This window comes from Bufo gargarizans, chromosome 2 (genome assembly GCF_014858855.1).
Source record: "Bufo gargarizans isolate SCDJY-AF-19 chromosome 2, ASM1485885v1, whole genome shotgun sequence".
NCBI classification, from domain to species: Eukaryota; Metazoa; Chordata; class Amphibia; order Anura; family Bufonidae; genus Bufo; species Bufo gargarizans.
Genome location: NC_058081.1, coordinates 297,191,575 through 297,218,435, shown reverse-complemented (window position 1 = coordinate 297,218,435; position 26,861 = coordinate 297,191,575). Strand labels below are relative to the sequence as shown.

Below are 26,861 nucleotides of genomic sequence, written 5' to 3'. Positions count from 1 at the left end.
ATTGCAAAAAAATACATATCAGATTTAAAAATGTTTCCATTCTCCACCCTCGAAAACATTATGAAAATCAGTCAATAAATTAAATGTACCCCAAAATGGTACCAATTTCCTCACAAAAAAAACCCCAGCCATATGTCATCAGAAAACTTAAAAATGTTCTTGCCTGTGCCTTTATCAGGTATGAAGATGTTGGTTCGGTGCCACAATGCCACAAATTACTTGAGCTTACTACTTTGGTCCATGCGTCTCCATTAATGTCAGAGGTGACCCATAAATTTAGTTTTCCTGATTACTTGTAAAGTGAAAAATAGGCCCGGTCAGCTTGGTAGTTAGGAATATACTACTATATATAAGAAAATGAAAAAGAATAAGAGATATTATTCATGAACTTTAATACATTTATTATTCTGCAAAGCATTGCCTTATTCTTTTTTCTCTTCTCTTTTTGGTAGAAATATGAAACAATATTTGATATCTGTTTAGACAATGTACACTAAATTTCTGTGTCTTATCTTGACAGGTTTATAGATGAAATGTAAATCTACTTCAGCATGGGACAGAGTGAAGAATGCAGGAGATAGCAATTGGAATTGGAGTTCTAGATGGATGCGGGCTTCATACAGTGGAAGTGTTTTAGACCGATATGCTGATGCTGAAGGCTCCAAGACAGATCTGCAGATTTGCAAAGGTTATCGCCTGGGTTTGATAAATGCCTTTTTTAACCAATCTTGGACTCAGTAAAGTTTGGAGCACAATTGTGATGGAAGAAAAGGTACATCTGTGTGTTTGCAACTCCCAACTTGTGGATTAGTTTGCTGATACCTGGTCTAAAGGGCAAAAGTAGATGCGATGGATGTGTCATCAGAAATGAGCAAGCATGGGAAGCATCCAATAAGTCATAAACTGGAAGATCAGAAGAAGGTAAGATTATAGTTGAAAAACTGCTTTTACATTTTCACGAGACCGATGTTTGCATTTTGGTGACTTGCCTTAAAACCAAGCCTAAACCCATTTTTATCAAGTACTGCATGTCAAACTCAGATGTTAGGGAGCACATACAAAAGATCTTGGCTCTGACTTACTTATCCAGACTGTCATGTACTACGTTGATCTTATTGGCCCTGCACAGGAAGAGGCATAAATTAAATGCCTCCTCTGGTAGTCTGTGTGCCAGACTGAAATCTACACCATCTTGGAGCTGGCATAGATTTCAGTCATTTACACCAGTATCAGTATTGTGCCAGGGCCTGTGGCTCCACCATACTTTGCCCTCACCACAACCCCTTTTTGGAAACTGGGACAGGGGCGTAAAAATTCCAGTCACAATATAACTACACGCTGGACTTTTTAAAAGGTTTGCAGCTTCTTGGTTGATTTTGTTGGCTAAAAGGTCAGGTGGTGTATATGCTTTTGCATTGTTGGTGACAGCTTCTTCTTAAACTGACCTTTAACTTATATAAAAAGACATGTACCCTTTCGTGTATAAACCAGTGCTCTGTGAACTGTGGGTTATACCGCTAGATTAGCTGTTCACAATGTGTTTGTTACATGTAACAAGAGAAATGAAGTATGTTGCGTTCAACATTTGCACTAAAACTGCAGGAAATTCCCACCAACTACTAGCATGGCAATCCTATTATGCCTATGGCTTTACTCGATCTGCGATGGACTCCTCAAAGAAAACTTGTGGAACCACATTATCGTCAATGGGATCCATCCATTGCTGTTGGTTTCAATTGGCATTTCATAATTTTCATTGTCTACTCCTAAAATGGATAGGATTTTGTATGGAGCATAAGGGCACAAGTGAATATTTAATATCAAGTGATCCCTTTTTGACTAGTTAGCATAATTGGGTATGTCTCTGCATACATCTGCAAATAGCATAAACTGCACTAAATGGTAGGAGGGCTTATACTCCGGAACCTAGGGTCCCTAATAGCCCTCAGAAATTCCTGGACTAGGAGCAGGGTAAGACGACCTGTTCCTCCTAGACACGGTCGTCTTGACACGGTCGTCTTCCCCTGCTCCTAGTCCAGGGATTTCCTGAGGGCTAGTAGGGACCCTAGGTTCTGGAGTATGAGCCCTCCTACCATCTGGGTTGGCTCATACGGTTAGGAGTCAGGGTCAGAATTAGGGACGTGCTAGGAGGTGACCTGCTCCATGATCCTGTCGTCCTGGCCTAGAAGCTACCCTTATCCTATTGACATCGCACGGTTGAGGGTTTCCCCACTCTCAGCCATGACAGTATGAACACAAAGGCTCCTTGCTTGGAGACCTTCGAAAGAGGGTGCAGCATGTATCACCATCTGTTGATGGGGTGCATGCGTGTTCTCCGGAGGGAGAACGTTATGGGGGTGTCACCGTTAACGGCGCGGTGAGTGGCTTTTCCCCACCATTCGATTGTCACCGTTGTCTGTATTGGTGCCCCCTTACTTGTCATTCCCCATCCCCCCTCCCATTATTTGTTGTGCCCCACCAACTTTCCCCTTTTGTGGTTGGGGGGGCTTTGAGAGGTGGGAGTGGTCCTAGCCTTCGGAAGAGGGCGCAGCATGTGGCGCCTGCTGTTTTCTGGCAAGCATGCTTATCCTCCGGAGGGAGGGTGAAAGGGGAACCATGATACAGTGCAGTTCTCTGTAGCAGTGGTTGCAGTGTGTGTGAACTGGCACTTGTGGTTGGGTCTCTCCTCATCCACGTCTCAGTGGTTCTCTCACTTGTGTCTGTGTGGCTAGCTGCAGTCCTTGTTAGACTGGCTTTGGTGTATGCTGGTGGAGGATGCATGCTGGCAGCAACTTGGTGGGAACCGTGTCTGAGAGTGGACACAGTGATCAGTGTGGTCACTCCTGATTGTTTGGTGTCTGGCGCCCTGGTTCCTGTGTGTTGCTCCAGGGGCTGGCAGCTAGCGCCCTGGTTCCTGTGTGTTGCTCCAGGGGCTGGCAGCAGTTCTGGGGAGATTCGCTTGCGCTGACACTGATTCTCCTACTTTTCCCCTTCTCCTATCCCTGTTTTTGGGTTCTTTACCAGTTTCCCCTTTTTTTTGGTGGGGGGGCTTTGAGGGGTGGGAGTGTCACGACTATGTGTTTGGTCGTGACTCTTTGTGTAGCATGCCGTTGTCAGCGGTATGCTTGTTGTCTACCGCAGGTGAGGGCAGTTAGTGTGTTGTCTCACGTGTGGTTGCCGCTGGCAACATGATGTTTGTTGGCAGTGTAGCAGCCTGAGCTGGTTGCTAGGCGGCTCGCTGTCAAGTCATGCGGTTTTTATCTGCAACGTGTGTTTGTATGTGTTCACTTTCTATGTTTGGTGTGCACGGGATTTAGTTGTGTGTGCATTTCCCCTTTAAGCGACACTTACCTTGTCTGGTGTTGGAAGGGTTAACTACTTTCCTAGTATGTGTGTGTGGGTGTGGCTGCTTGGGCTATTTAGCTCCTTCTGGATGCCTGTAGCTGAGGGGTACTCCAGCCATGCTGTATGCTGGAGTCATCCTCCTGGTCTTATATGCCATCTATCCAGTGAGGGTCACCCTTGTGGTCGAAAAATATATGTATGATGTTAAGAAGATGTTTTTATGCTCTTTATATTTATTGCAGCTATGGGTGTCCTGGGTACCTGTGTGATTTGTGGTGTGTGCTGTGTCCTTAGTGTTTGTGTGGACATCAGTACTTGTGCACGGGTTTCAGTCAGCGTATCTGTGCCAGGTAGGTGTAGTACTGTTTTAACTCACCTGCCATATCCATATGCTGTATATGTTTCCCTCTCCTTGCTCCTTGGCCAGTGAGACTCCTGTTCGTCCGTGTCTAGGAGGAACAGGTCATCTTACCCTGCTCCTAGTCCAGGGATTTCCTGAGGGCTATTAGGGACCCTAGGTTCCAGAGTATGAGCCCTCCTACCATCCTACCAGTCAGGGTCATAATTAGGGACGCGCTAGGAGGTGACCTGCTCCCTGATCCTGTCACCCTGGCCTAGCAGCTACCCTTATCCTATTGACATCGCACAGTTGAGGGTTTCCCCCACTCTCAGCCGTGACACATGTACCATGCAAGCCCAAACTTTAGCCCGCTCAAGAGCTCCATAGCTGCCAGGAGCCTTTTGTTTTACAGAGTCTGTGATTGGCAATAACACAAATTATGGACTTTTAATGCCTCAGATGTGACTAGGTATCTGAGCAGTCAAATACCAGGAGTACTGTATTCCCAGTGTCTGAACAGCTCTTGCACGGTGAGACTGTCAGAACAGTTTGGCTGCTATGGTAGCCTTGGGCCTTCTGAAGGCTCTGAGGCTTGCTATAGTGAAGTTCCTATTAGGGCGTGACAGGAAGGTAGTGATTCTCCCTTAGACTCCAACGATAAATAATTCCAGTGTATGAGATCACATGTTGAAGTCCCTTAATCAGTAAAAAGAGGAGTTAAAATAAATGTAAAAAAATTTAAATGATATATATATATATATATATATATATACAGTACATATATATATACATTATAAATAAGAAACATCATTAGTACCGCCATGTCTCCAAATGCATGAACTATTAAAATGTCAAAGTATTTATCTATGGTAAATGCCATACAAGCAACAACATTTTAAATGTCCGATTTACCATTTCTTGGTTGTTTCACTTCCCCCCCAATTGTTCTTTAACTGGTCACAGTACATCCAGAAAACATTGCATACATAAATAGTACAGATGAACAGAGGAAACTTTGTAATGTATTTTTATTAAAGAATATTCCTCCTTCTTCATTTATCAGGCTTTTTTCCTTTCCCTTTCCCTTCTAAACTGTTCACTCACTCTGTCACCACTGCATCTACAGTATCTTAGGAGACCAGACATTGTTTCTGCTCACTGAGGTATCAGATTATATGCAATCCACAGAAGTCTGTGGAGACAGAAGAAGGAGCCACGTGAGGAAGAAGCCTAGAGAGACACAAACAAGCTGAAGAACCTTTATATACAGTAACTAGTCTACACTAGCCTAGCACAGGGACAACTGAGAGTTAGAGATGGAGCCTGCACTGTGGAAAACTGGTGATAAGGGCCATAATAAATTCATTTAATGGCCAGATATACTGCTACTCTTCATATACACACATAAACTATTACAAAAAGTCACTTGAATTGACAGGTACACTTAAAGAGGTTTTCTGGTTTCAGAATTTTGATAGGCTATCACTCAGCATTCTCTTTTTAAGGACCCCATGGTGCTCCTGTGAGTTTATCAGAATGCTGTCTACTTAGGCAGCTGTTTCACTTTCAACCCATTCAGTGGGTTCAAAACACAAAGGAGATGCACATCTTTCCATTACGCTTTCTCTCTATCGTTTGCACCCTTGGATTTGGCTTTCAAATAACAAAAATACTAAAATACTACTGTGTGAACGTGGCCGTACTATTGATAGAGCATAAACAAAAACAGGCAATATTGTCCTGAAAATTTGAAGTCATTCTTTACCCTTAGCACAATCATTTCTGCAATGTAAGTTTTATATTATTTTCCCAATATGACAACTTCATTTTTTTTTACCCAACCACATTCAAGAGCCCGTTTGAAATGTGTATAGCTTTCATACATGTTTTATGAAGCTTACAATGTACTATCTTGTACAAGAAGCAGTGTGTATGTTGTCAATCTGTTTGTTTGCTTGGTTCAGCTTTTTACGCTGTTGTTTATGTTGGCAGAACCGCATGTAATTGAGATAAATGCTGGTTTGTTGGGATATGTTTTATTCTGGGACTGAATGCTTTCTTTTGGAACTCAATAGTTTGTATACTTCCTAAATGATTTACTGAAAATCTCTTTTGATAATATACCACTGAGACACTGGTCTCCCATGTTAATATGCAGTTTACAAGCTATTATTTATTTGATGGCAGATTCCCTATGCAGTATAATGTAAGTATGTAATTAAGACTCAATGCATCATTAAGCTTTTGCTAGTGTCTATGGCAGTAAAAAAAATAAAAATAATCATATTATATGTAGTCTCAATACTGGCAGCCGAGGCAACAAATTATTACTCAAGCATAATATACCATCATTGACCAAAAGACTGATTTTATTTTTTAATATATACTGTAAAATAAAACTATTTTGTAAAGCCAATTTCTTATCAATATAAAACAAGAATTTTAGAAAGCTGGTGACTAGAAATCACATAATTCTTCCAATTTCCAATCAGAGAATAGAAGCAACTGTGAAAAGTATCCTCTGGAAAAATTATAAATGTACTATTTCATGCAAGAGCAACCAGTATTCTAAAACCATAGATTTAATTTAATTTGCCGGTGCCTGTAGTAGCACCAGTCAACATGGATGAGGATCTTGCTTGCTTGCATTTGACATTCAGAAAGCGAGCCGGCCCAGGATGGCACAGACTGCTGCCGCCTTTCAGCACTGAGGCTATTAATTTGCATCTAGCAAACCTTAAAGCTGGAAAAAAGTGGTATCTTCTCCAAGTGTTTACATCAAGGACCTCTGGGTACTCTCACAACTTCTAGTAGGGTAGCTGACTTTATATGAAATTGGCCTCAGTGTGTGTACCTGAGATGGGGGAGGGGGAAGGATGTTAGCAGACATTCTCTTCCCAACATGGATGTTGGTGGCACTACATAAAATAACTTCCAACAACATTAAATACTTTTTTTCTATGTATTTCTAAGGTTTTGCTCTACTTTTACATTTAGAATATGTAGCTTTCAACTATTTTAAACTCAAACTAAAATAGAAAACAATTACAACAATTCTTGGGACTTATGCATTTGTCATGTCATTTAGAATCTATTAAATCAGCTTTTTTTTTATTATGTTGGTGTCAAATCCAAACAAGAACAACTGTATTGAGATTAAAGGTGCATTTAACTGCACGATTGTCGTACCGATTATCGGGAACGAACTCACTCTGAATCCTGATAATCTGCCCATGCGGAAGAACAGACTATCAGAGTTAATGTATCCGGTTTTCCTGGACGTCGCCGGGCATGTCCAGCTATGGGGATCCTGTGGTGTCTGCTGATTTCCAGCTATGCCATTTACAGTATCTCTGGTTGTCTGTTCCTCTGCTGGAACAGTTTAACAGAGTTACAAAATCGGGATGGGAACAAACCCTAACCTTTGCCATTCTAGATTGGTGCTGTAACTCTGATTTCTATCAAAATTGTCTCTACTTATTTTACTAATTTCTGCATTTTAATGCTTGTACTTTATGTTGCCCATTACATTATTGAGTCTGTAACAGTACGCAGGTTCTCACTTTGATCTTCCTATGTAGATTGATCAAAGCATCTTAGAAATTAAATTATACTCCTAAAAGGCTGCCTGCTAACTTAAAGAGGACCTTTCACTAGAATAAAAAATCTAAACTAAGCATACAGACATGGAGAGCGGCGCCCAGGGATCTCCCTACACTTACTATTATCCCTGGGCGCCGCTCCGTTCTCCTGGTATAGGCTCCAGTATCTTCATATGTTCGGCTCAGCTGGGTGGAGCCTGCCGGCGTCTCCTTCTCCCAGGCTGGAGCGCTGGCCAATTGCAGCGCTTAGCTCATAGCCTAAGAGTTTTTTTTTCTCTCTCAGGCTATGAGCTGAGCGCTGCGATTGGCCAGCGCTCCAGCCTAGGAGAAGGAGACGCTGGCAGGCTCCTCCCAGTTGAGCCGAACATTCATTGAAGATACCGGAGCCTATACTGGGAGAACGGAGCGGCACCCAGGGATAATAGTAAGTGCATGGAGATCCCTGGGCGCCGCTCTCCATGTCTGTATTCTTAGTTTAGATTTTTTATTCTAGTGAAAGGTCCTCTTTAAGGTACACAATGTATGTTTTTTTATGATTTTGTTGAAAATGGCATCTGATGTTTCATTATTGGGTATACTTTTGGTTTTGCAACGTAACAAGAATTCAAAATATTTGAGAATAAATAAGCTTACGCAGGCTAAGTGAATAAATATATTTACTAAGTGTGATTAAATATACAATAATACAAATCATATACTGAATAATAAAAAGTAAGTACATCACTAGCCTAAATGGAGTGGAGACTCCGTCAGTCATGCTATAACACATGGCTGTCTACTACATGATAACACATGACCGACATCCCAGGGTGCATAAGAGATAGGGAAAATCAATATTTACATCGTACAATAGGATGAAGTCTTCACTGGAGTGTCTGAAACATATGTGTGTCATAGAGTTCAAACCTGTTAGCCCCTCCTCCAGTGTGCTACACGCATGTCTCAGATCATTTAGGAATGTGGTCTTATCAGCACAATGGGGGATGGGTACTTATCTAACCCACTACATTACAAGATGCATCATTACACAGAATGGTAATAATAAAAAGGAACAGAATTTAAGGGACAGAAGCAATCAGTACCTAAAATACCCTTACAATACAGGTTTCTACTGTAATATACTATAGACATATTGCTGGATTTTCAAATTACTGACTGTCATTGCCAGTTAATCAGCATCATACTGCTTTATTGGTCAGTATTATTCTACAAATTTCTGGGGAAATAGTTTCTCTTTTTTAGCATATTACATTCTAGTGTTCAGATTCAGATACTTAAAACATAATGCTGTTAAATCACAAATCAACATAGGACTAATAACTGCAACTATCAGTCTTTGCATATGCTTAATTAACTGGTATTGCTACTTGATGTGGAAACGATTCTCATGTAATTCATGAGTTCATTTCTAATCAGCAGAAGAATCGGAAGTGTAAACAGGAATAATTTTAGTCCTCCAGTTTTTTCAGTTATAGTTTGCACTTACAGAGTTTCACTTGGAGGATGGTGCAGTGCTTCAAAGAATTGTTTTAAAATTAGAAAGAAAAGATTAGAAAGATTCCCAGTATGTATTTCATTTCGCCAGAGTACATTCAGAGAATCTCTTGTACTATAATCCAATAATCTGGCATATTTGGCCAACGCTCGTTCATCGGGCAATTTTGATTTTTAAGCATGCTTAGAAATCTCCATTTGCCGGTGGCAGATCGTGCTGTCTGATAGCAATCTGCCGCTGGCAAATCACTAGACAGTATGGTGACAAGCGATGGCATAGCGAATCGCTGCATATAATAGCAGAGGTCTCCTCCATTAACTAGCAAGCGATTGCCGAGAGGGAACGCTTAACTCCAGACAGTTGCTTGCTCAGTAGGCCTGTGTAATACAGGCTTTACTTAGCATAAGGACACCCTTTCTACTATGTATATTGACTTGCATCTGCTACTAGCCCTGGGGAGAGGGTCTGGTAGGAAAAAGAAAAAGTCAGTTTGTGTCAGTTTGCCACCAAATTTTGCTATAAAATTGTGTCACAAAGTAAGTCAATTAATATGTGGCGTAACATTACACAAAAGTGCCTGTCTGTGCACCAAATGTATTATACAGCTGGAGCTACTATGATAAATTTGGTGTGTTTTTAATTACCTGTCTAGATTTAAACTGTCTACATTTTAGTCAAGATTAGTAAATTTTCCCCATATTTTTGTGCGTTTTGGGCATTTATTTGCTGCCTTGTAACCAGTTTAATGCAGCTAGATGTTCCTCTAAAGAGGTTGCCCAGGATTTTGATATTGATAGCATATCCTCAGGATAGGTCATCAATATCACATCAGCTCCATACACTACACAATGGATGGAGCTATGTAGTTCTAGTGGCAATTTCCAGCACTGGAGCTACAAGATAACAGCAATCTGATATCCATGTAGTATCCTGAGCATAGCCCATCAAAATCAAAATCCTAAACAACCCCTTTCATGTCTGTAGTGCATTATAAAATTATCTAATAATAATATGTCTTATTTTTTATTGTAATTAGAGATGAGCAAATTTCTCAAAAATGCGATTTGACCTGTTCACTGAATTTTCCCCAAAAATTAGCTTTGATCGGAATATATTCACGACGAATCGCGATGAAAAAAATGCTATTTTCGGGCTGCATAGAGCCTTTATATTGGTGTAGAACACTGTGCCTTGCAGTACCACGCATAGGGAGTGTGCTGGGGTAGTGAAATAATACTGAGAGAAAAGATAAGATAAGATGCCTTTATTGTCACTGTACAATACAATGTAATACAATGTACAATACAATGAAATGTTGTTTGGAGCAATCCTAGATGCCATGGACAGGGGAACAAGAACTGACATTTAAACTAAAGCATTACACTAGAAAAAAACAAAACATTGCACTAGAAGGCATTACTATTCACAGTTCACAGCATATATATAGCAAGAGCAAAGTAGGAAGTGCTTGTGAGTATATATACACTGATTCAGACACCACTGCAGACAATGGGTTCATGAATGCAGCAGTCACTTTCAGTCTGTGGTAGTTTCTATCCTAGGAAGGGGCAATAATCTCAGAGCATTTAGGAGACTGATTGCTTTGGGGTAAAAGCTGTTCTTCAGCCTAGTGGTGCGGGCATGTAGGGCTCTAAGACGCCTACCAGAGGGTAGGGGAGTGAAAAGGCTGTGGCCGGGGTGAGATGGATCCCCGCAGATAATTTTTGCCCTGTTGCTGCAGCGAGCAGTGAAGATGTCATCCAGTGATGGTAACTGAGTACCAGTGATTCTGCCAGCCATTCTGAGGGTCTTCTTGTCCTCAGAAGAGCAGCCGGAGTACCACACTGTGATGCAGTATGTGATAACAGATTCTATGGTGCACCTGTAAAAATTGACAAGCAGCTGTTTTGGGAGTTGTGCTTTCTTCAGACTCCTCAGAAAATAAAGCCTCTGAAGGCCTTTTTTGGTAATTTCTGTTGTGTTTTTTATCCATGACAGGTCCTGACTAATATGAACTCCTAAGAATCTGAAACTTTGAACTATCTCCACGTTTCCACCATTAATGCCAATGGGATGGTGTCCATTTTGTTTCTTCTTCCTAAAATTCAGAATTAGCTCCTTTGTTTTCTTGGTATTGAGTATGAGGTTGTTGTTCTTACACCATTTCTCTAGGTTCTCAACCTTTTTCCTATAGGCTGTTTCATCATTGTTGGAGATTGGCCTATCATGGTCGTGTCATCTGCAAATTTTATACTGGTATTGGTATTGTGAATAGGTTTACAGTCATTTGTGAAGAGGGAGTAAAGGAGAGGGCTCAACACACAGCCTTGCGGTACCCCAGTGATTAGTGTTAAGGATGAAGAAAAGTGCTTGCCCATGCGTACGATTTGTGGTCTTTTTGTAAGAAAATCCAGTATCCAGTTGCACAAGTGTGAGCTGACCCAAGTTGTTCAGTTTCGTTGCCAACTTGTTGGGAGGGATGGTGTTAAAGGCCGAGCTGTAATCAATGAACAGTATCCGCACATAGCTGTCTCTCTGCTCCAGGTGTGACAGCGCAGTGTGAAAGGTAAGTGAGACAGCATCCTCAGTTGACCTATGTGCTCTGTAAGAAAACTGGTATTGGTCCATGGAGGTGCAGATCTTGCTCTTCATGTGCCTGAGGACAAGTTGTTCAAAGCACTTCATAGCAATAGGAGTGAGAGCCATCGGGCGATAATCACTTAAGGTCTTCACCCCGGCCTGTTTTGGAATTGGGACAATTGTGGAGGACTTCAGGCAAGTGGGGACAATGGCCTGCTCTAGTGAGCTGTTAAATATACTGGTAAACACTGTTTTCAGCTGTTTAGCACAGTTTTGTAGGACTTTTCCAGGGACTTCATCAGGGCCAACTGCTTTGTGGGGATTAATGTGGTTTAAGGCCCATTCTTCTCATGTGCTATCAGCATCAGGGAACATGATGGAGCCTCTTGCTGGGCATGACATGCAGATGACAGCCATCGCTATTAGAATCGCTGCACACTTCACTTATTTGGGCAGTCAAGGGGCCAAAACTGACCAAATAACTCAAGTATGAACTTAGCCTTACAGGTCGATGTTAGCGCCAAGAAGAAGCGCACTCCTTTTACACCCTCATCAGCTGATTCCACATAGATGTCTACAGAACCTGTGCTATTAAATGCTTATACAGTAGAGACGGTGTCAGCAGTAAGTTTGTGTTGAAGTCACTGATTATTTTGGCCTTCCTCTGATCCGTCAGAACAATAACCCACAAAAAACGGATCCTGTCTGGGGAGCATACGCCTTCACTCGGTCAGCATTTGCTCAGTAATCCATGAGTATTGGGAATGCCCAAAAAAACTGGAGTGGACATCCAAGCCCTGAGACCCATTCTTCCTTCCAGGACAGATAAAAATGTGACCGTTGATGAAGGTCTAATGTGACCGAAACGTCTGGTCTAGATATTCTGTTTGTACCTTGGAAATAAATATTGGGCAACTGGATGAAACTACTGTGAAACTAAATAAATACTTTAAATTGCAACACTGAAAATCTGTGTGCCTCAATTTCACTATATGTACATCTCAGCCCTTGATTGGCACCAGAGCCCACCGAATAGAGTGCGGTTCTCCATTTCATCATATATTTAGCTTTGATTATGGCACACATTCGCTGTGACATTGTTTCCATAAGCTTCTGCAATGTCACAAGATTTATTTCCATCTAGTGTTGCATTAATTTTTCACCAAGGTCTTGCATTGATGATGGTAGAGTCTGACTGCTGCAAAAAGCCTTTTCCAGCACATCCCAAAGATTCTCAATGGAGTTAAGGTCTGGACACTGTGGTGGCCAATCCATGTGTGAAAATAATGTCTCATGCTCCTTGAACCACTCTTTCACAATTTTAGCCTGATAAATCCTGGCATTGTCATCTTGGAATATGCCAAAGCCATCAGGGAAGATGCCTCTCTTCTTACCCTGATGCGCCCATCACTCTGAAACAGGGTAAATCTGGACTCCTCAGACCACATGACCTTCTTCCATTGCTCCAGAGTCCAATCTTTATGCTCCCTAGCAAACTGAAGACTTTTTTTTGGTTTGCCTCACTGTTTAGTGGTTTTCTTACGGCTACACAGCTGTTCAGTCTCAACCCCTTGAGTTCCCTTCGCATTGTGCACGTGAAAATGCTCTTACTTTCACTATTAAACATAGCCCTGAGTTCTACTGGTTTTCTATTGTTTTTCTTCGATTTGATTTCACCAAACGTTTAAGTGATCGCCGATCATGATCATTCAGGATTTTTCCCCCATTATATTTATTCCTTGAATACGATGGGTCCCCACTATTCTTTCAGTTTTAATAATGCGTTAGACAGTTCTTAAAGGGGTATTCCCATCTTAATGATCACTGTTAAATCTGTTAATGATTTAACAGTGATCATTTTTCTAAATATATTTAATTAACTAATTCCCGCCCCTTAGAAGAAAGTGAAGATATACTTACCTGATTACGGCCACCGCTCTTCTCCAAAATCGTGGTGGCCGCACTTGCGCAGACGACTTATTTTCTCCCGGCCGGCCGCGCGCAGTCCCGAAAGCGCACGTCGAGGCCGCGCATAAAAGCCACTAGAGGCTTTAGAGGCTTTTCAATATAGCACTTGCACCCCAATAACTAATTGCTGGAATAACATAGAGGTATTATGAAACTATCTGGATTCCCATATAATGTTTCCCTGCACTTGTAAATCACTTTTTTTCACAATAAGAATTTTCCTATAACTCTCCCTGACTAGGAATTGATTCCTCTCACTATCTGTTCCTGCGCTAGTAAATCACTTCTTTCCTTTTTTTTTTGACAATTACTTTTTCTTTTACTCTCCCTAGCGCCTGCATACATGTCTGTCCCTAAACAAAGTATGATAGTGAATGGCAGACTCTAAGGTGGCCGCCGTATTTATAGTGCTGTGACATCACCATGCTTGCTGGCTGCTGATTGGCTGCAAGCATGGCATTATGGGTCATCCCACCTTCCCAGAGTTTCTTGTCCCATGTCCTCACACGTGTAGCCATTTTAGCCGCCATTGTAGCCGGCTAGCCACCATGTTAGGAAAAATTCTGATTCATTACCGCGAAGCGTCAGGAAATTTGCATTCGTTCAGAATCGAATTTTTCCTGAAATTCTGAATGAATTTGACTTCCTCAGCTTCGATTAGCTCATCTACAATTATAATGATATTGTTGAAGGAAGACCAAAAAGGAAATTCCAAGAAAACTGTGTATGTGAGCATCATACATGTTATTTGTATTAGTGAGTAAACCTTCCTTATGATGCGGTAAGTTCGGGGGAGTTAGATCTGTAATTTGGCCGCGACAAATAATACTTTCAGAACATGGACGTGTGAGTCTGGCTTTAAGCTGTATCTTTCTTACTGTATTACAGTTTTTATCATATGCTTTGTGTATATTTTTATCTCAGATATGTTACTGATATACCAATGTATATTCAATTTTTATTTAATGAAATACATATCATATTTTATAATAATTAGTGAGATGCGTCGTGACACTGAAATGTGAAAAATTCAGCATCTGTTTGTGTCTGTTAGCAACTTTAAAAACCAAAGCAGTGGTTAGGTTTATATAGATTTTCATGTCAGTTTTGAAATGGGAGACTTCAAAAACCTCCTGGGGGATTCAGTGATTTACAAAGCTAAAGTTGTGTCCTCAATAACTCCATATATATCATCTTAGAAACCAGAGATTTATGAGGAACAGCAAAAATGTATTCCTGATAAAAATGCTGAGCACTTAACCTCATTCTGTTTGTTTGTTACTCTCCTGAAGGTGTCTTTACACTAAGGGCTCATTAACATGAAAGTTTTTTTGCGTTCCATATACGGGCCGTTTTTTTGCGTTCTGTATACGGTCCATATATGGAACCATTCATTTTAATGTTTCCGCAAAAAAAGCAGAATGTACTCCGTATGCATTCTGTTTTTCCATTGAAAGATAGAACATGTCCTATTATTGCCCGCCAATTATGTTCCTTGACTCCATTCAAGTCAATGGGTCTGCAAAAAAACGGAACACATACGGAATGTACTCCGTATGTTTTCCGTATCCGTTCAGTTTTTGCAGAACCATCTATTGAAAATGTTATGCCCAGGCCAATTTTTTCTATGTAATTACTGTATGCTGTATATGCCATACGGAAAAACAGAACAGAAAAACGGAACGGAACTGGAAACACTACTGAACTGAAAAAAAAATCCAACAACTGAAAAACGGATCCTGGAAAAACGCCCCTCAAAACACTGAAATAGACATAGGCTCCTTGCAGACGAGCGTGTCCAGATTAGATCCGGATGCGTCCCGGTGCATTGCGGCAAACCCGCGCGAGAAGGGATGCAATTGCAGCAAGTTTTGACTGCGATTGCGTTCCGCTGTTCAGTTTTTATCGCGCGGGTGCAATGTGTTTTGCATGCGCGTGATAAAAAACTGACTGTGGTACCCAGACCAGAAGTTCAGGTTTGGGTTAGTTGTAGTGTAGATTGTATTATTTGCCCTTATAACATGGTTTTGTTTGGCTGTTAAAAACCAGCGTGTCCGGATTAGGTCCGGATGCGTCCCGGTGCATTGCGGCAAACCTGCGCGAGAAGGGATGCAATTGCAGCAAGTTTTGACTGCGATTGCGTTCCGCTGTTCAGTTTTTATCGCGCGGGTGCAATGTGTTTTGCATGCATGTGATAAAAAACTGACTGTGGTACCCAGACCCGAACTTCTTCACAGAAGTTCAGGTTTGGGTTAGTTGTAGTGTAGATTGTATTATTTGCCCTTATAACATGGTTTTGTTTGGCTTTTAACCCTTGATGTGTTAAAGAAAAAAATGGATTAAAATGAAAAATCTGCCCAAAAAGTGAAATTTAGAAATGTCATCTCCATTTTCCTTTAATTCTTGTGGAACACCTAAAGGGTTAACAAAGTTAGTAAAATCAGTTTTGAGTAACTTGAGGGGTGTAGTTTCTACAATGGGGTCATTTATGAGGGGTTTCCCCTATGTAAGCGCCACAAAGTGACTTCAGAACTGAACTGGTCCTTAAAAAGCGGGTTTTGGAAATTTTCTTTAAAATTTTAAGAATTGCTTCTAATATTCTAAGCCTTCTAAAGTCCTAAAAAAATAAAATGACATTTACAAAATGCTGCCAACATAAAGTAGACATTTGGGGAATGTTAAGTAATAAATATTTTATGATGTATCACTTTCTGTTTCAAAAGCAGAGAAATTGAAATTTAGAAAATTGCTAATTTTTAAATTTTTTGGGTAAATTTGGGATTATTTTATAAATAAAGGTGAAATATATCAGCTCAAATTTGCCACTGTCATGAAGTGCAATGTGTCACGATAAAAGAATCTCAGAATGGCTAAAATAAGTTTAAACTTAGTTATTACCACATAAAGTGACACGTCAGATTTGCAAAATTAGGCTCTGTAAGAAGGGGGTAAATGGCCCAGATGTGAAGTGGTTAAGATAAAAATGAAATAAAATTGAAGTCTTCCAGTCTTCTTCACAGATTGAACCCAATAATATATAATGAAGATATTTGTCTAGACTGCATTGACTGGCTGGATTTGGGATACAGCTGGACTTACAGCATCCTGCTGTGTAACCGTATAATTTCACTCATAAGGAATTCATCAAGACTAGTGGAAAAGTAGAGCAGTTGTCCATAGCAGCCAATCAGAGGCTCTCTTAAAGATGAAAGCAGCAATCTTATTAATTGCTATGGGCAACATTTCCACTATTCAATTTTGCCCCCCAGGACAACTTCTTTAAAATTTTAAGGAATTATCTAATATGCTATTTTTTTCTGGCTGTAAAATCAAGCACATTTTAGTGCCCATATTATGGATTCATAATATAAATCATGGGGAAGTCCAGGTATTAACACAGATGTTGACTGATAACTGTACACGTGGGAGGCATTATCCATGACTGATAGCATTCTCTGTGTGTGTATTCAGTGATAGCAGTCAGTCACTGATAGTTGTACACAGGTAAGGTGTTATCAGTGATTGATAGCATTCTCTGTGTAAGTATGTATATATAGATAGCTGTCAGTCACTGATAGCTGTATATGTGGGAGGTGTTATCAGTGACTGATAGCATTCTCTGTGTAAGTGTATATTCAGTTATAGCTGTCAGTCACTGATAGTTGTACACAGGTAAGGTGTTATCAGTGATTGATAACATTCTCTGTGTATGTATACATAGATAGCTGTCAGTCACTGATAACTTTACATGGGGAGGTGTTATCAGTGACTGTTAGCATTCTCTGTGTAAGTGTGTATACATAATTAGCTGTCAGTCACTGATAGTTATACATGAGGGAAGTGTTATCAGTAATTGATAGCATTCTCTGTGTAAGTGTGTATACATAATTAGCTGTCAGTCACTGATAGTTATACATGAGGGAAGTGTTATCAGTAATTGATAGCATTCTCTGTGTAAGTGTGTATACATAGATTGCTTTCAGTCACTGATAGTTGTACTTGGGCAGGTGTTATCAGTGATTGATAGTATTCTCTGTGTAAGTGTTTATATATAGATAGCTGTCAGTCACTGATAGATGTACACTGGGGAGGTGTTATCAGTGATAGATAGCATTCTCTGTGTAAGTATGAATACGAAGATAGCTATCACTGATAACAACTCCCCTGTGTACAACGATCAGTGACTGACAGCTATCTCTTTATACACACTTACACAGAGAATGCTATCAGTCACCAATAGTTGTACATGGGGAAGTGTTATTAGTAATAGTATTCTCTGTAAGTGTGTATACAGAGATAGCTGTCAGTCACTGCTGTACATGAGGGAAGTGTTATCAGTGATTGATATAATTTCCTGTGTAAATGTGTATACATAGATAGCTGTCAGTCATTGATAGTTGTACACAGGAGAGGTGCTATCAGTGACTGATAGCATTCTCTGTGTAAATGTGTATACATAGATAGCTGTCCATCACTGATAGTTGTATTTTGGTCCATGACAACACCTCCCCCGTGAACAATGAAATCAGAAATAGCATAGATATAAATGAATAAATTACAAGTTTTACAGATTTTTTTCCAATAAAACTATATATTAATCTGCTCACCTCCTCCTGCTCTATACATGCTGCTTTCAGATTGCTCTTTATTTTGTTGTGACAGTTCCTTTTGAAAACACAAGTGTAATGAGATTTCTGATTCACTTATAGCAGAAATAGTCTCCAGAACATGTAATAGAAATCCTTAAATATTCCAGATAGCTATATATTTTTTTTCAATTGCCCTTTTCAGCTGCAGCAGTACTATTACGTTACAGGGTAATCTTTCTTTGTCATACTTCTGTCAATGAATTTATGACCACAGGGTAGTGTTATGAATGTCTTACTTTGACCATTGTCATTAATGATAAATGAGCTATAGCTTACAGTTGTGCAGCTAATACAATTTAGCTGTTTGTATGAATAACAAAAATATAACACAGGTCATGGGTTTTTGCTTAACTGATCCCGTACTGAGATAAAGGAAGGCTAGCTGAACCTGTATGATACACTCTATATCTGTTTGGCAGCAGTACACTGCAACATTTGGATTTTATTGTATCTTCACATGAGTTTTGGATAATCTTTCAATAATTAGATTTTTTTTCCAAAATCTGTGGAACATAATTAGGCTCCCTTTTGCAAACCCCTACAATGTCTGCCATTTTTTTCCAATGTGAATGTCGCAAACCCTCTTGCGGATAAGCTCCACTGGATGGAAGTAAGGCGCGAGCAAATACCCACCACAGTTTGTTGCTGCATCCATCCACATACCACAGAATGTGGAATTTTGCACCAAATTCTGCCAGCAAAGCACTGTGAGCAGGGTATATATATATATATTTAACTGTGACTTCTTGTTGCATCTCTTGGATTTTATGCCTCATTGGCCCTGAACGGAGCATAGCAAGGCTGGAATGGGGGAGTGGCCACGACAAATTTATCTTCATTTACGCCAGTTTTCTGGCGCAAATGAAGCCAGAAATCTAGAAGTATCTGTGGTAGATTTCTGCAGAAAGCGCCAGCCTTGACAAATCTCTCTCAAAGTGTCTTTGCATCCCAAAACCCATAACTTTTATATTTTTCCTTCTAAGGAGCTGTATGAGGGCTTTATGTAAGTGATATTACTTGTACTTTTCATTTATATAATTTTAGGGTACATAAAACTTTTTGATTGCTTTTTATTCAATTTTTTTGTGGCGAATAAGCAAAAATCTGAAATTCAGGGATTTTTTTGCAGCATTTATAGTATGGGGTAATTACATGATAATGGTATAGTGCAGGTCATTATGCAATGATATGAAACATGTGGAGGGGATATTATTTTTGCAATTATTTTTATTGAAAATCATTTTTTCAATGGAAAAAGGTGTTTTTTCTAACATAATTTTTTCATTTAATAAAAAAAACTAGGTGGGGCTTTTTTGATCACTTCTATAATTATCTGTACTTACTTATGCACAGTAGAGAACTATACTGTAAGTGCTATACTGACTGTCACCAGCAGGCTGCGCAAGGATGGCGTGACCTGCTAAGATACAGGCAGAACTCGTACCTTCATTAGGCCTAAGACTGATATGCAAAGACATTGGCACCCTGCAATCTCATTTACGGGGTGCCGATATGACACAGGGAGCTCCCTCCCTCTAAACCAGTTAGATGCCACAGCATCTAAGGGGATAAACATGCTGTATTGGGGTGCTTCTGCCAGGTTAGGTCAGGAAGCCTGACACTCGCGAGAGCTGAGCCTCTGCTCTACAATGCATCCAAAGTCTAAGGCCCCATAAAAAGGCATATTTGTGGTTACTAAGGGGTTAAAGTGATAGTAAAATAAGTCTAAGAACTCTACAGTACAGTTCTTGGCAGTTTACACAGAAAAATTATCTAAAACAACAGTTATTTGAAAATCCACAATTTTTTATGTAGACTTAAAAAAAAATATATATATTTAAACATATATTTATAGAGCCACTATTTTTCATTGTAATGCATTTTGTACTACAAGACAGTTTTGAGAAGGAAAATGGAGAGATGCATGGAGAAGTATTGGAGTTAGGCCTCGTGCAGATTTGGTCACTGGAGTGGAACCGAAACTTTGACTGAGAATAATGTTCGAGAAGAAAATTTGACTTGAAGCACTCAAGATTTTTCAATTGTGATGTTCTTGGAAAAGCTCATTTTGTTTCATCTTCATAATATGTTCCATAAATAATACAATTAAACAAAGTAATTGCATTAGAGCAGGAAACATAAAATCAATGTATATAAAATAATTTGAAGCCATATTTATTTAGCAATAAGCTATGGCCCTTATTAGTATTCAACTAATATGTGAAGAACATTTGCATTTAGCTGCCTTGAGCAGCAGGATGTCTGGTTGGATTGTCGTAGGAGAGCATACTGTGTTGGTTAAAATACTCAAAGTACAACTGGGATCAGTTTGGGAGATATTATTCATAGGTACAAATTACTTATGTACCAATCACTGGAGTTTATTTTTGTACTTTCAAGATTTATCAGAATGACTTTATTTTTATGAGTACTTATGACTGGATTTACTGGTGTTTTTATAGGGAGAGGAGTGGTAGAAGGTAGTGGTAGTGGAATTCACATCAGTTTTTTGAATTTCTGAGGGACGTTTTCATTACCCACAAGCAATCAAAAACCAGAAAACATCCCTGGTATGCGTTAAAATGCAGCAGTTAGTGTAAATATCATGAGAAGAACTGTGTGGAGCAGAAGAATTGGCTTATTTCAACCAATAAATAGGGTCACTGGCTATGATGGTCACATTAGTCTTCTAGAAAAATGTATTTTGCCTTTTCTTTGACGCTATCTAATTTGTGCTCTGCTTTTCAGCTGTTTCAATTACAGTCAAAGTATATTATTTTCCTTTTGTTGGCTTCTGTAGCCCAGACATAATGGGTTTGTAATGCTCCACAATCAGCCATACCTTTCATAATAATGCAAATCACAGTCTAGTGAAAAATGTTCCAGTGGCACTGCTTTTTTCCCCGTAGAGTAACCTTTCCAAATTCTACTTTAACATTAACCAGTCATTTACAGAGATGAGCAAATTGTTTGTAAACTGTTTAAATTCGTCTTGATTTTCCTAAAAATTCAGATTTCACTTTAACCACAATATTTTACAATTCAATTTGGGTAAATCTCTCAAAATTGCAGCGACCATTTTATAGGTCAGAAGACAGATAAGAAGGCATCTGTCAACAAAAGGAATCATGTATAAACCATGTTAGTTTAAAAACAAAATCTGACACTGCAGTGCATTTTTAACAGGCTGTTGTTACCTCAGTCTACCATCCATTTATCCATAGCCTTATATGTTGCTGTCATTTTGACATTACTAATGCTGTCTTGGCGTTAAAGAGCTTGAAAGGGTTAGAGTCCTAGGAGACCTCATAGTGTAATACATAACTTCTTAGGGCATTCTGAGCACTCTTGAATCAAATCAGATTTGCTGATTGATTTGTTGGAATCTGACCGTAAACAAATGACTAGAAATTTGCTTGTCTCTGGTCATTGTACATTGTGTGGGGTTATCACCCTAGTTTTCAACATACCATACAGTGGCGATCAAAAATAGAGAACAATTTTTTCAGAAATAATGCAATCTACATTGATCATCATTTCAAGGATTTGTTTTCTAAGGGGTACACCATGCCATTAGAACAGTATTTTCCAAAATAACCAAAGTATATCAACATAAAACCTTTGTTTTTCAAAAAACGTGATGATCATAATTAGAGAACAGCAATGACTGTAGCACAGAGAAAGATTCTAACTAAATTTTCTGAAGGTTATGTTGTTGAAATATTAATAGTTGGAATCCGCTCTCATCAAAGTTTGTGCAAGGAAAGGCAAATCCCTCAACCGCAGTTAGACAAAGGTGTTACCATCTTGAGTTCTTCTGAGCAACCCCCCACCTCCACAGTCTGCTCACCTTTTATTTAGTCACAGTAACAATAGAAAGGGGTTGGCCTATCACCTGACCACTAACTTAATGTAACAAGGATACAGGAAGTGATGACACAGGAAGATGAGATAGTTCAGGTACATGTCAAAGGACAGGGGATTGCATCAACATGGCTGAACAGTGCAATGCACACATCCCTGTATAAGGAAGGATGAGTCATGTCCACTGTCTGACCAGCCAGGTGGCCGCCCATCCCCCATCACTGTCAGCATGGATCCCATTCAATAATGCTCAAAGTGACCAGTATCTAGTGTAAGATCATTCTAGTGGTTCTTACAGGTTAGAGATTATCTGCGAGACATTGCTACGGCTATTGTCAGTATACGGTGCGAGTATACCGACAAGGCAGATATGCATGTCTTAAAAGCAGATATGTATCCAGAAAGGGATAGCGAAGCCGCAGCAGAGGTATAATATGTATCTCTCGTTATGCAGACTTCACTTCTCTAATGTGTATAGACATTTGAAGGGAAGAAGCCCAGTGCATTGCACTTAGTGCTCACAAACCGGCAAACGCCTCCCTAGACACACTGAGAACACGCCTCCAAGCCCATAAGAAGGTTTTCATACTGACGGTTTTACCACTGGTCCCGATTCAACCCAAGTACCCTCTGCTCGAGCGTTCTTCCGTTAAATCCGACACAGGGAGACAGATGACAATCTTTAAAACACACACACATCCTAAGATAAAATGTATATAAAAATGCATAATAAAATTTCCACAACAGTTACAACAGTCACCAATCAGTAGAAGTGTACAGGCATTTGCTTTGAATGACTTCAGCACGTCTGCGGCCACAGGACATCACTAGTCTCTCGCACTGCTCTGGTGTGATTTTGGTCTACTCTTCTCCCAGTCTCTTCAACAGTTCTGTGACTGTTGTGGATTTCTTGACCATAACTTTGTCACCAAGGATTTTCCAGAGGTTTTCTATTGGGTTTAGATCAGGACTCTGGGCTGGCCATTTCATTGTTTCAATGTTTTCAGTTTCAAGGAACTGCTTTTACCGTTTTGTTGTGTGACAGGGGGCATTGTCCTGCATGAAAATTGCTGGCTGATTGAGTGATGAACACAAGGAAGGGACCATGTGTTGTTGAACAAGGTTCTGATACACACTTGCATTCACTCTGCCATGTAGCTGTATGAGAGGTCCAACTCCTGCTGCAGAATACATTCCCCAAACCATAACACTTCCTCCTCCACCTTTCACTGACTTCTTTACACACTTTGGGTTCAGTCTTTCCCCAGTTTGTCGACAAACATAATGTTTCCCATTAGACCCAAATAAATTATACTTGCTTTCATCACTAAAATGAACTCTGGACCACTTCTCCTCTGTCCACACAACATGCTCCTCAGCAAAGGTAAGTGTAGCCTTTTGATTCTTTCTGATAATGAGAGGTTTGGTCACTGCAGAGTGGGCTTTCAGTCCAAATGCTCTTAAACGTGGAGACCCTGTATGACGAGGCAGATCCTTACCCTGTTCAGTGCTGAACTGGCGAGCAATTCCAGCTGCAGCGTTGAAACGATTACCCATGGAGATTCTCCGCATTATCCTGTCCTCTCTTGCATTTGTCTTTCGAGGGCGACTAGCCTTCTTGGGGGACTTTAATGCATTTGTTATGTTGTAAAGATGCAATATTCTAGAAATCACAGACTTGGAATGACCAACTTCTCTTGCTATAGGGTCACCCCTTTTGCCTTCATCTGAGCAACCTGCTGCCGGAGGGTTTCAGTCACTTTGGAACGGCACACCATTTTGGCAAAGTCAGTGAAAACTGGAAAGTTAGGTTGCCAGTTAAATAGGGTTTATCAGATCATTAAAGTTGCTAGCACCAGTTGCCAGACTAACACCAATAACTTGCAGGTATCTGAAAGTATTCTCTAATTTTGATCAGTGTTCTTTTTCAATTATCTAATTTACATTTTTATTTTGTGCTTTAGAATAAATACAATTTATGAAATAAACCTAAAATACTGCTATTTTACTCATGTTAGTATATATTCACATAGGACCTTGACATTTCGGAAATTGTGTATTGTTCTCTAATTTTGATCTCTACTGTATATCTGTATGAGTGTTTTACTCAAATGCCAACTTTAGTAGGCATGCCATGAGAACAGCCAGCTCATCTCTGTGCCTGATCAGCCAGATCTATAATTTAGACATACTATGTACATTATTATTACTAATACAGTGATTTTGGCAAATAATTTGCTTTATATGGATACACGTGGCACAATGACTCATGGTATAGTACAGTACCTCAGTAGGAGGTAGCGTGACTCATTGTGATTCTAGGTGGAAATCCAACCAGAGCAATATCTATGTGAAATTTGTTGGTACTCCCTGTGCTGACATTCATAAAACTTATAAAAAAGTAATCAATGCACTTGTTCCAGTTTTGAGTTCTAATGCCATAGGTATGAAGGCACTAGATCTCCCTTCATGGTTCACTGTTTGAGTTTGTATTGCAAAATGCTGAGCTCTGAGACCAGTTTTTTAAAGTCTTGCATGGTATCTGTATTGTAGTCATCTATTCTGACATGTCTGTTTCAGTAACTTCTTGTGTTCCCTACTTAATAATTTTGGAGCATTGGTTTTGTCATGACACTTACAATGGCTTTAACATTCTGTGTGTCAAAGGGGTGGCACTGTCAGCACTGATAGGATAGTGTATATGTGTAGGAACACACCTCAACTGGTAATACCTAGAACAAGACCACACAGAGGCTTACATTTATTAGGACTGGTATTTCATATTACAGTTGCAAAAAAAAGTGCGTAAATGACACCAATTTTATTAAAAGACATATGCCTCAATAAATTTAGCATATCTTGACTGTATTAAAGACATAAAATGAAATTTACATCTGCTATGAGCAGGCACAGATTTGAGCTTAAATCTGCACCAATATCCAGGGGCAGACTGCGAACTAAAAGTGGCCCTGGAAAAAATACTAAAAGTGGCCCCGTTTTGTAGTTGGGTCTAAATTGATGGCATGCAGGGCCAGCAATACCATATTGTGGCACATTATACCACCACAACAGAGCCAAATATCTTAGTGTATCACAAAATGCTGCTAGCAGCACAAAATACATCCCCAAAAACTTCCACTGGCCGTCAGAGAGGAGGGCCCAGGTGACCCCCTAGGCATTGGCCCAATGGGAAAATTCCCTGTAAGGTCTATGACCAATCCGCCCCTGCCAATATCTCTCTTTAGTAATATTAAAGGAAGTCTGTCACCTCTATATGGCCATATACAGCGCTTACATGGCTCTGTAGCACACCTATACAGGATTGTATCGGTACCTTTGTCTTTGGACTTGCACCAGCAGGAAAAACGGAGTTTAATTCATATGCAAATGAGCACTCACAAGTGCCCAGGGGAGGAGTTCAGTGTGTAGGTGCCCAGGCTGCTCTGCCGCCTTTTTACTTTACTCCTCCTCAGCCTCTTCCTTTGCCAGCCCTCTAAGTCCGGACCTATCGATGAGGCAAAAGACTTGGAGGGCGAGCAAAGGCAGAGACTGGGGAGGAGTAAAGTGAAAAAAAGGCAGAGCAGCCTGGGCACCTACACACTGAACTCCTCCCTGGGCACTTGTGAGTGCTCATTTGCATATGAATTAAACTCCGTTTTTCCTGCTGGTGCAAGTCTAAAGACAAAGGTACCGTTACAATCCTGTATAGGTGTGCTACAGAGCCATGTAAGCACTGTATATGGCCATACAGAGGTGACAGACTCCCTTTAAATCTGTTGGAAAGTTGTTGTCCACGCCATCTCTGGTTAACCTCAACCACTTTTCTCCCCATTGTTCAAAACCAGAGAGTGGAGTCGCAGATATGTTATGCATCATAACTTGTGACTTTTCCATGCCACAAACTTGGTGCCAATTGATTGTAAAATCCAGCTCCCCGCACACACCACCATTCAGTAGTGCTAAGAAAAGATGTGCCAGGAAGGGCGACAGATCGTCTTGCCTTCATGGAATTCATAAAATATCTATTTCCCATTAAATTCTAGTACACCTAAATAAAATTTATATGTTATCCCCTTAAGGATCTTTCAATACATTTTCATTTTCCACTGATTAATATAGTGAAACACATTTGAGCACTTATCTCAGCAGTCAGGTTCTTAGGCTTCTGGCTGGCTCTTATTGAACGCCGTTCATCACTGACTTCTTCAGTAATGTCAGGGCTGAGCAAAAGACAGCCATTTGTGCATCCACTGTAATGAAGTCTCGGATATAACATATTGCCTGTATCATGATCAGACTGTGTTTGTGCATTACAAGTATAGCTATGTCATTTCTTATTCAGTAAACTATTAGGTAAGGGTGTTTTTACCTTTGTATATTTCAGGTCATATTCTCCATGTTATCCCTAAAGAATGTCTTCATTATATGACTCTAAGAGGCACGACACTAAGCTTCTGGACCTTGAGGCAATATGCCCCTATTTTCCTGTGATATTTATAGTGCTGCTTTGTGGTAAAGGGGGGCACACACACCAGGATCGGGATGCATCTGCAACCTTTGCACCCCCTGTAGTGAAGCTGCTGTAGAGGTGTAGCAATAACAGGAGCATTTTTAAAGGGTTTGTCTTATCTACTAATCATCTCATCAGCGTAGATCCGACTCTAGGTATCCCCGGTAATCAGCTGTTAGCACCATAGGAACCTGAGCTATCACTGAAAATGCCTAAACCCATATATATATATATATATATATATATATATATTTATATATAATGTACAACAGGCATGGCTGAAGTGGATAACTGATGATAGATGAGTAAAAGTTTGCATATACATGTTTCTTTTCCATTTAAATGTTGTTCATCAAGACAACCCTTGTCCGTATGCTCCCAAAGGCATATGAACCTCATAAATGATGGTCACACGCCCCAGGATCCTTCTGTTTGAACCAGTGAGAAGAGCTCCTCTAGCTCATGGGCCCCATGATCACCCATTCTTTAAAAGCATCTTTCCTGGGAA

At 40.1% G+C, this 26,861-nt stretch overlaps 1 protein-coding gene across 1 annotated transcript in view; it reads left to right on the top strand.

The window, feature by feature from the left end:
* Positions 1-816: 816 nt before the first annotated feature.
* NAV3 (neuron navigator 3) overlaps positions 817-26,861 on the top strand; it is a 542,271-nt gene continuing 516,226 nt past the window's right edge. The window contains exon 1 of the mRNA XM_044280408.1: positions 817-921. Coding sequence (XP_044136343.1) covers positions 850-921 — 72 coding nt within the window. The 5' untranslated portion in view covers positions 817-849. The remainder of the gene's footprint in view (positions 922-26,861) is intronic.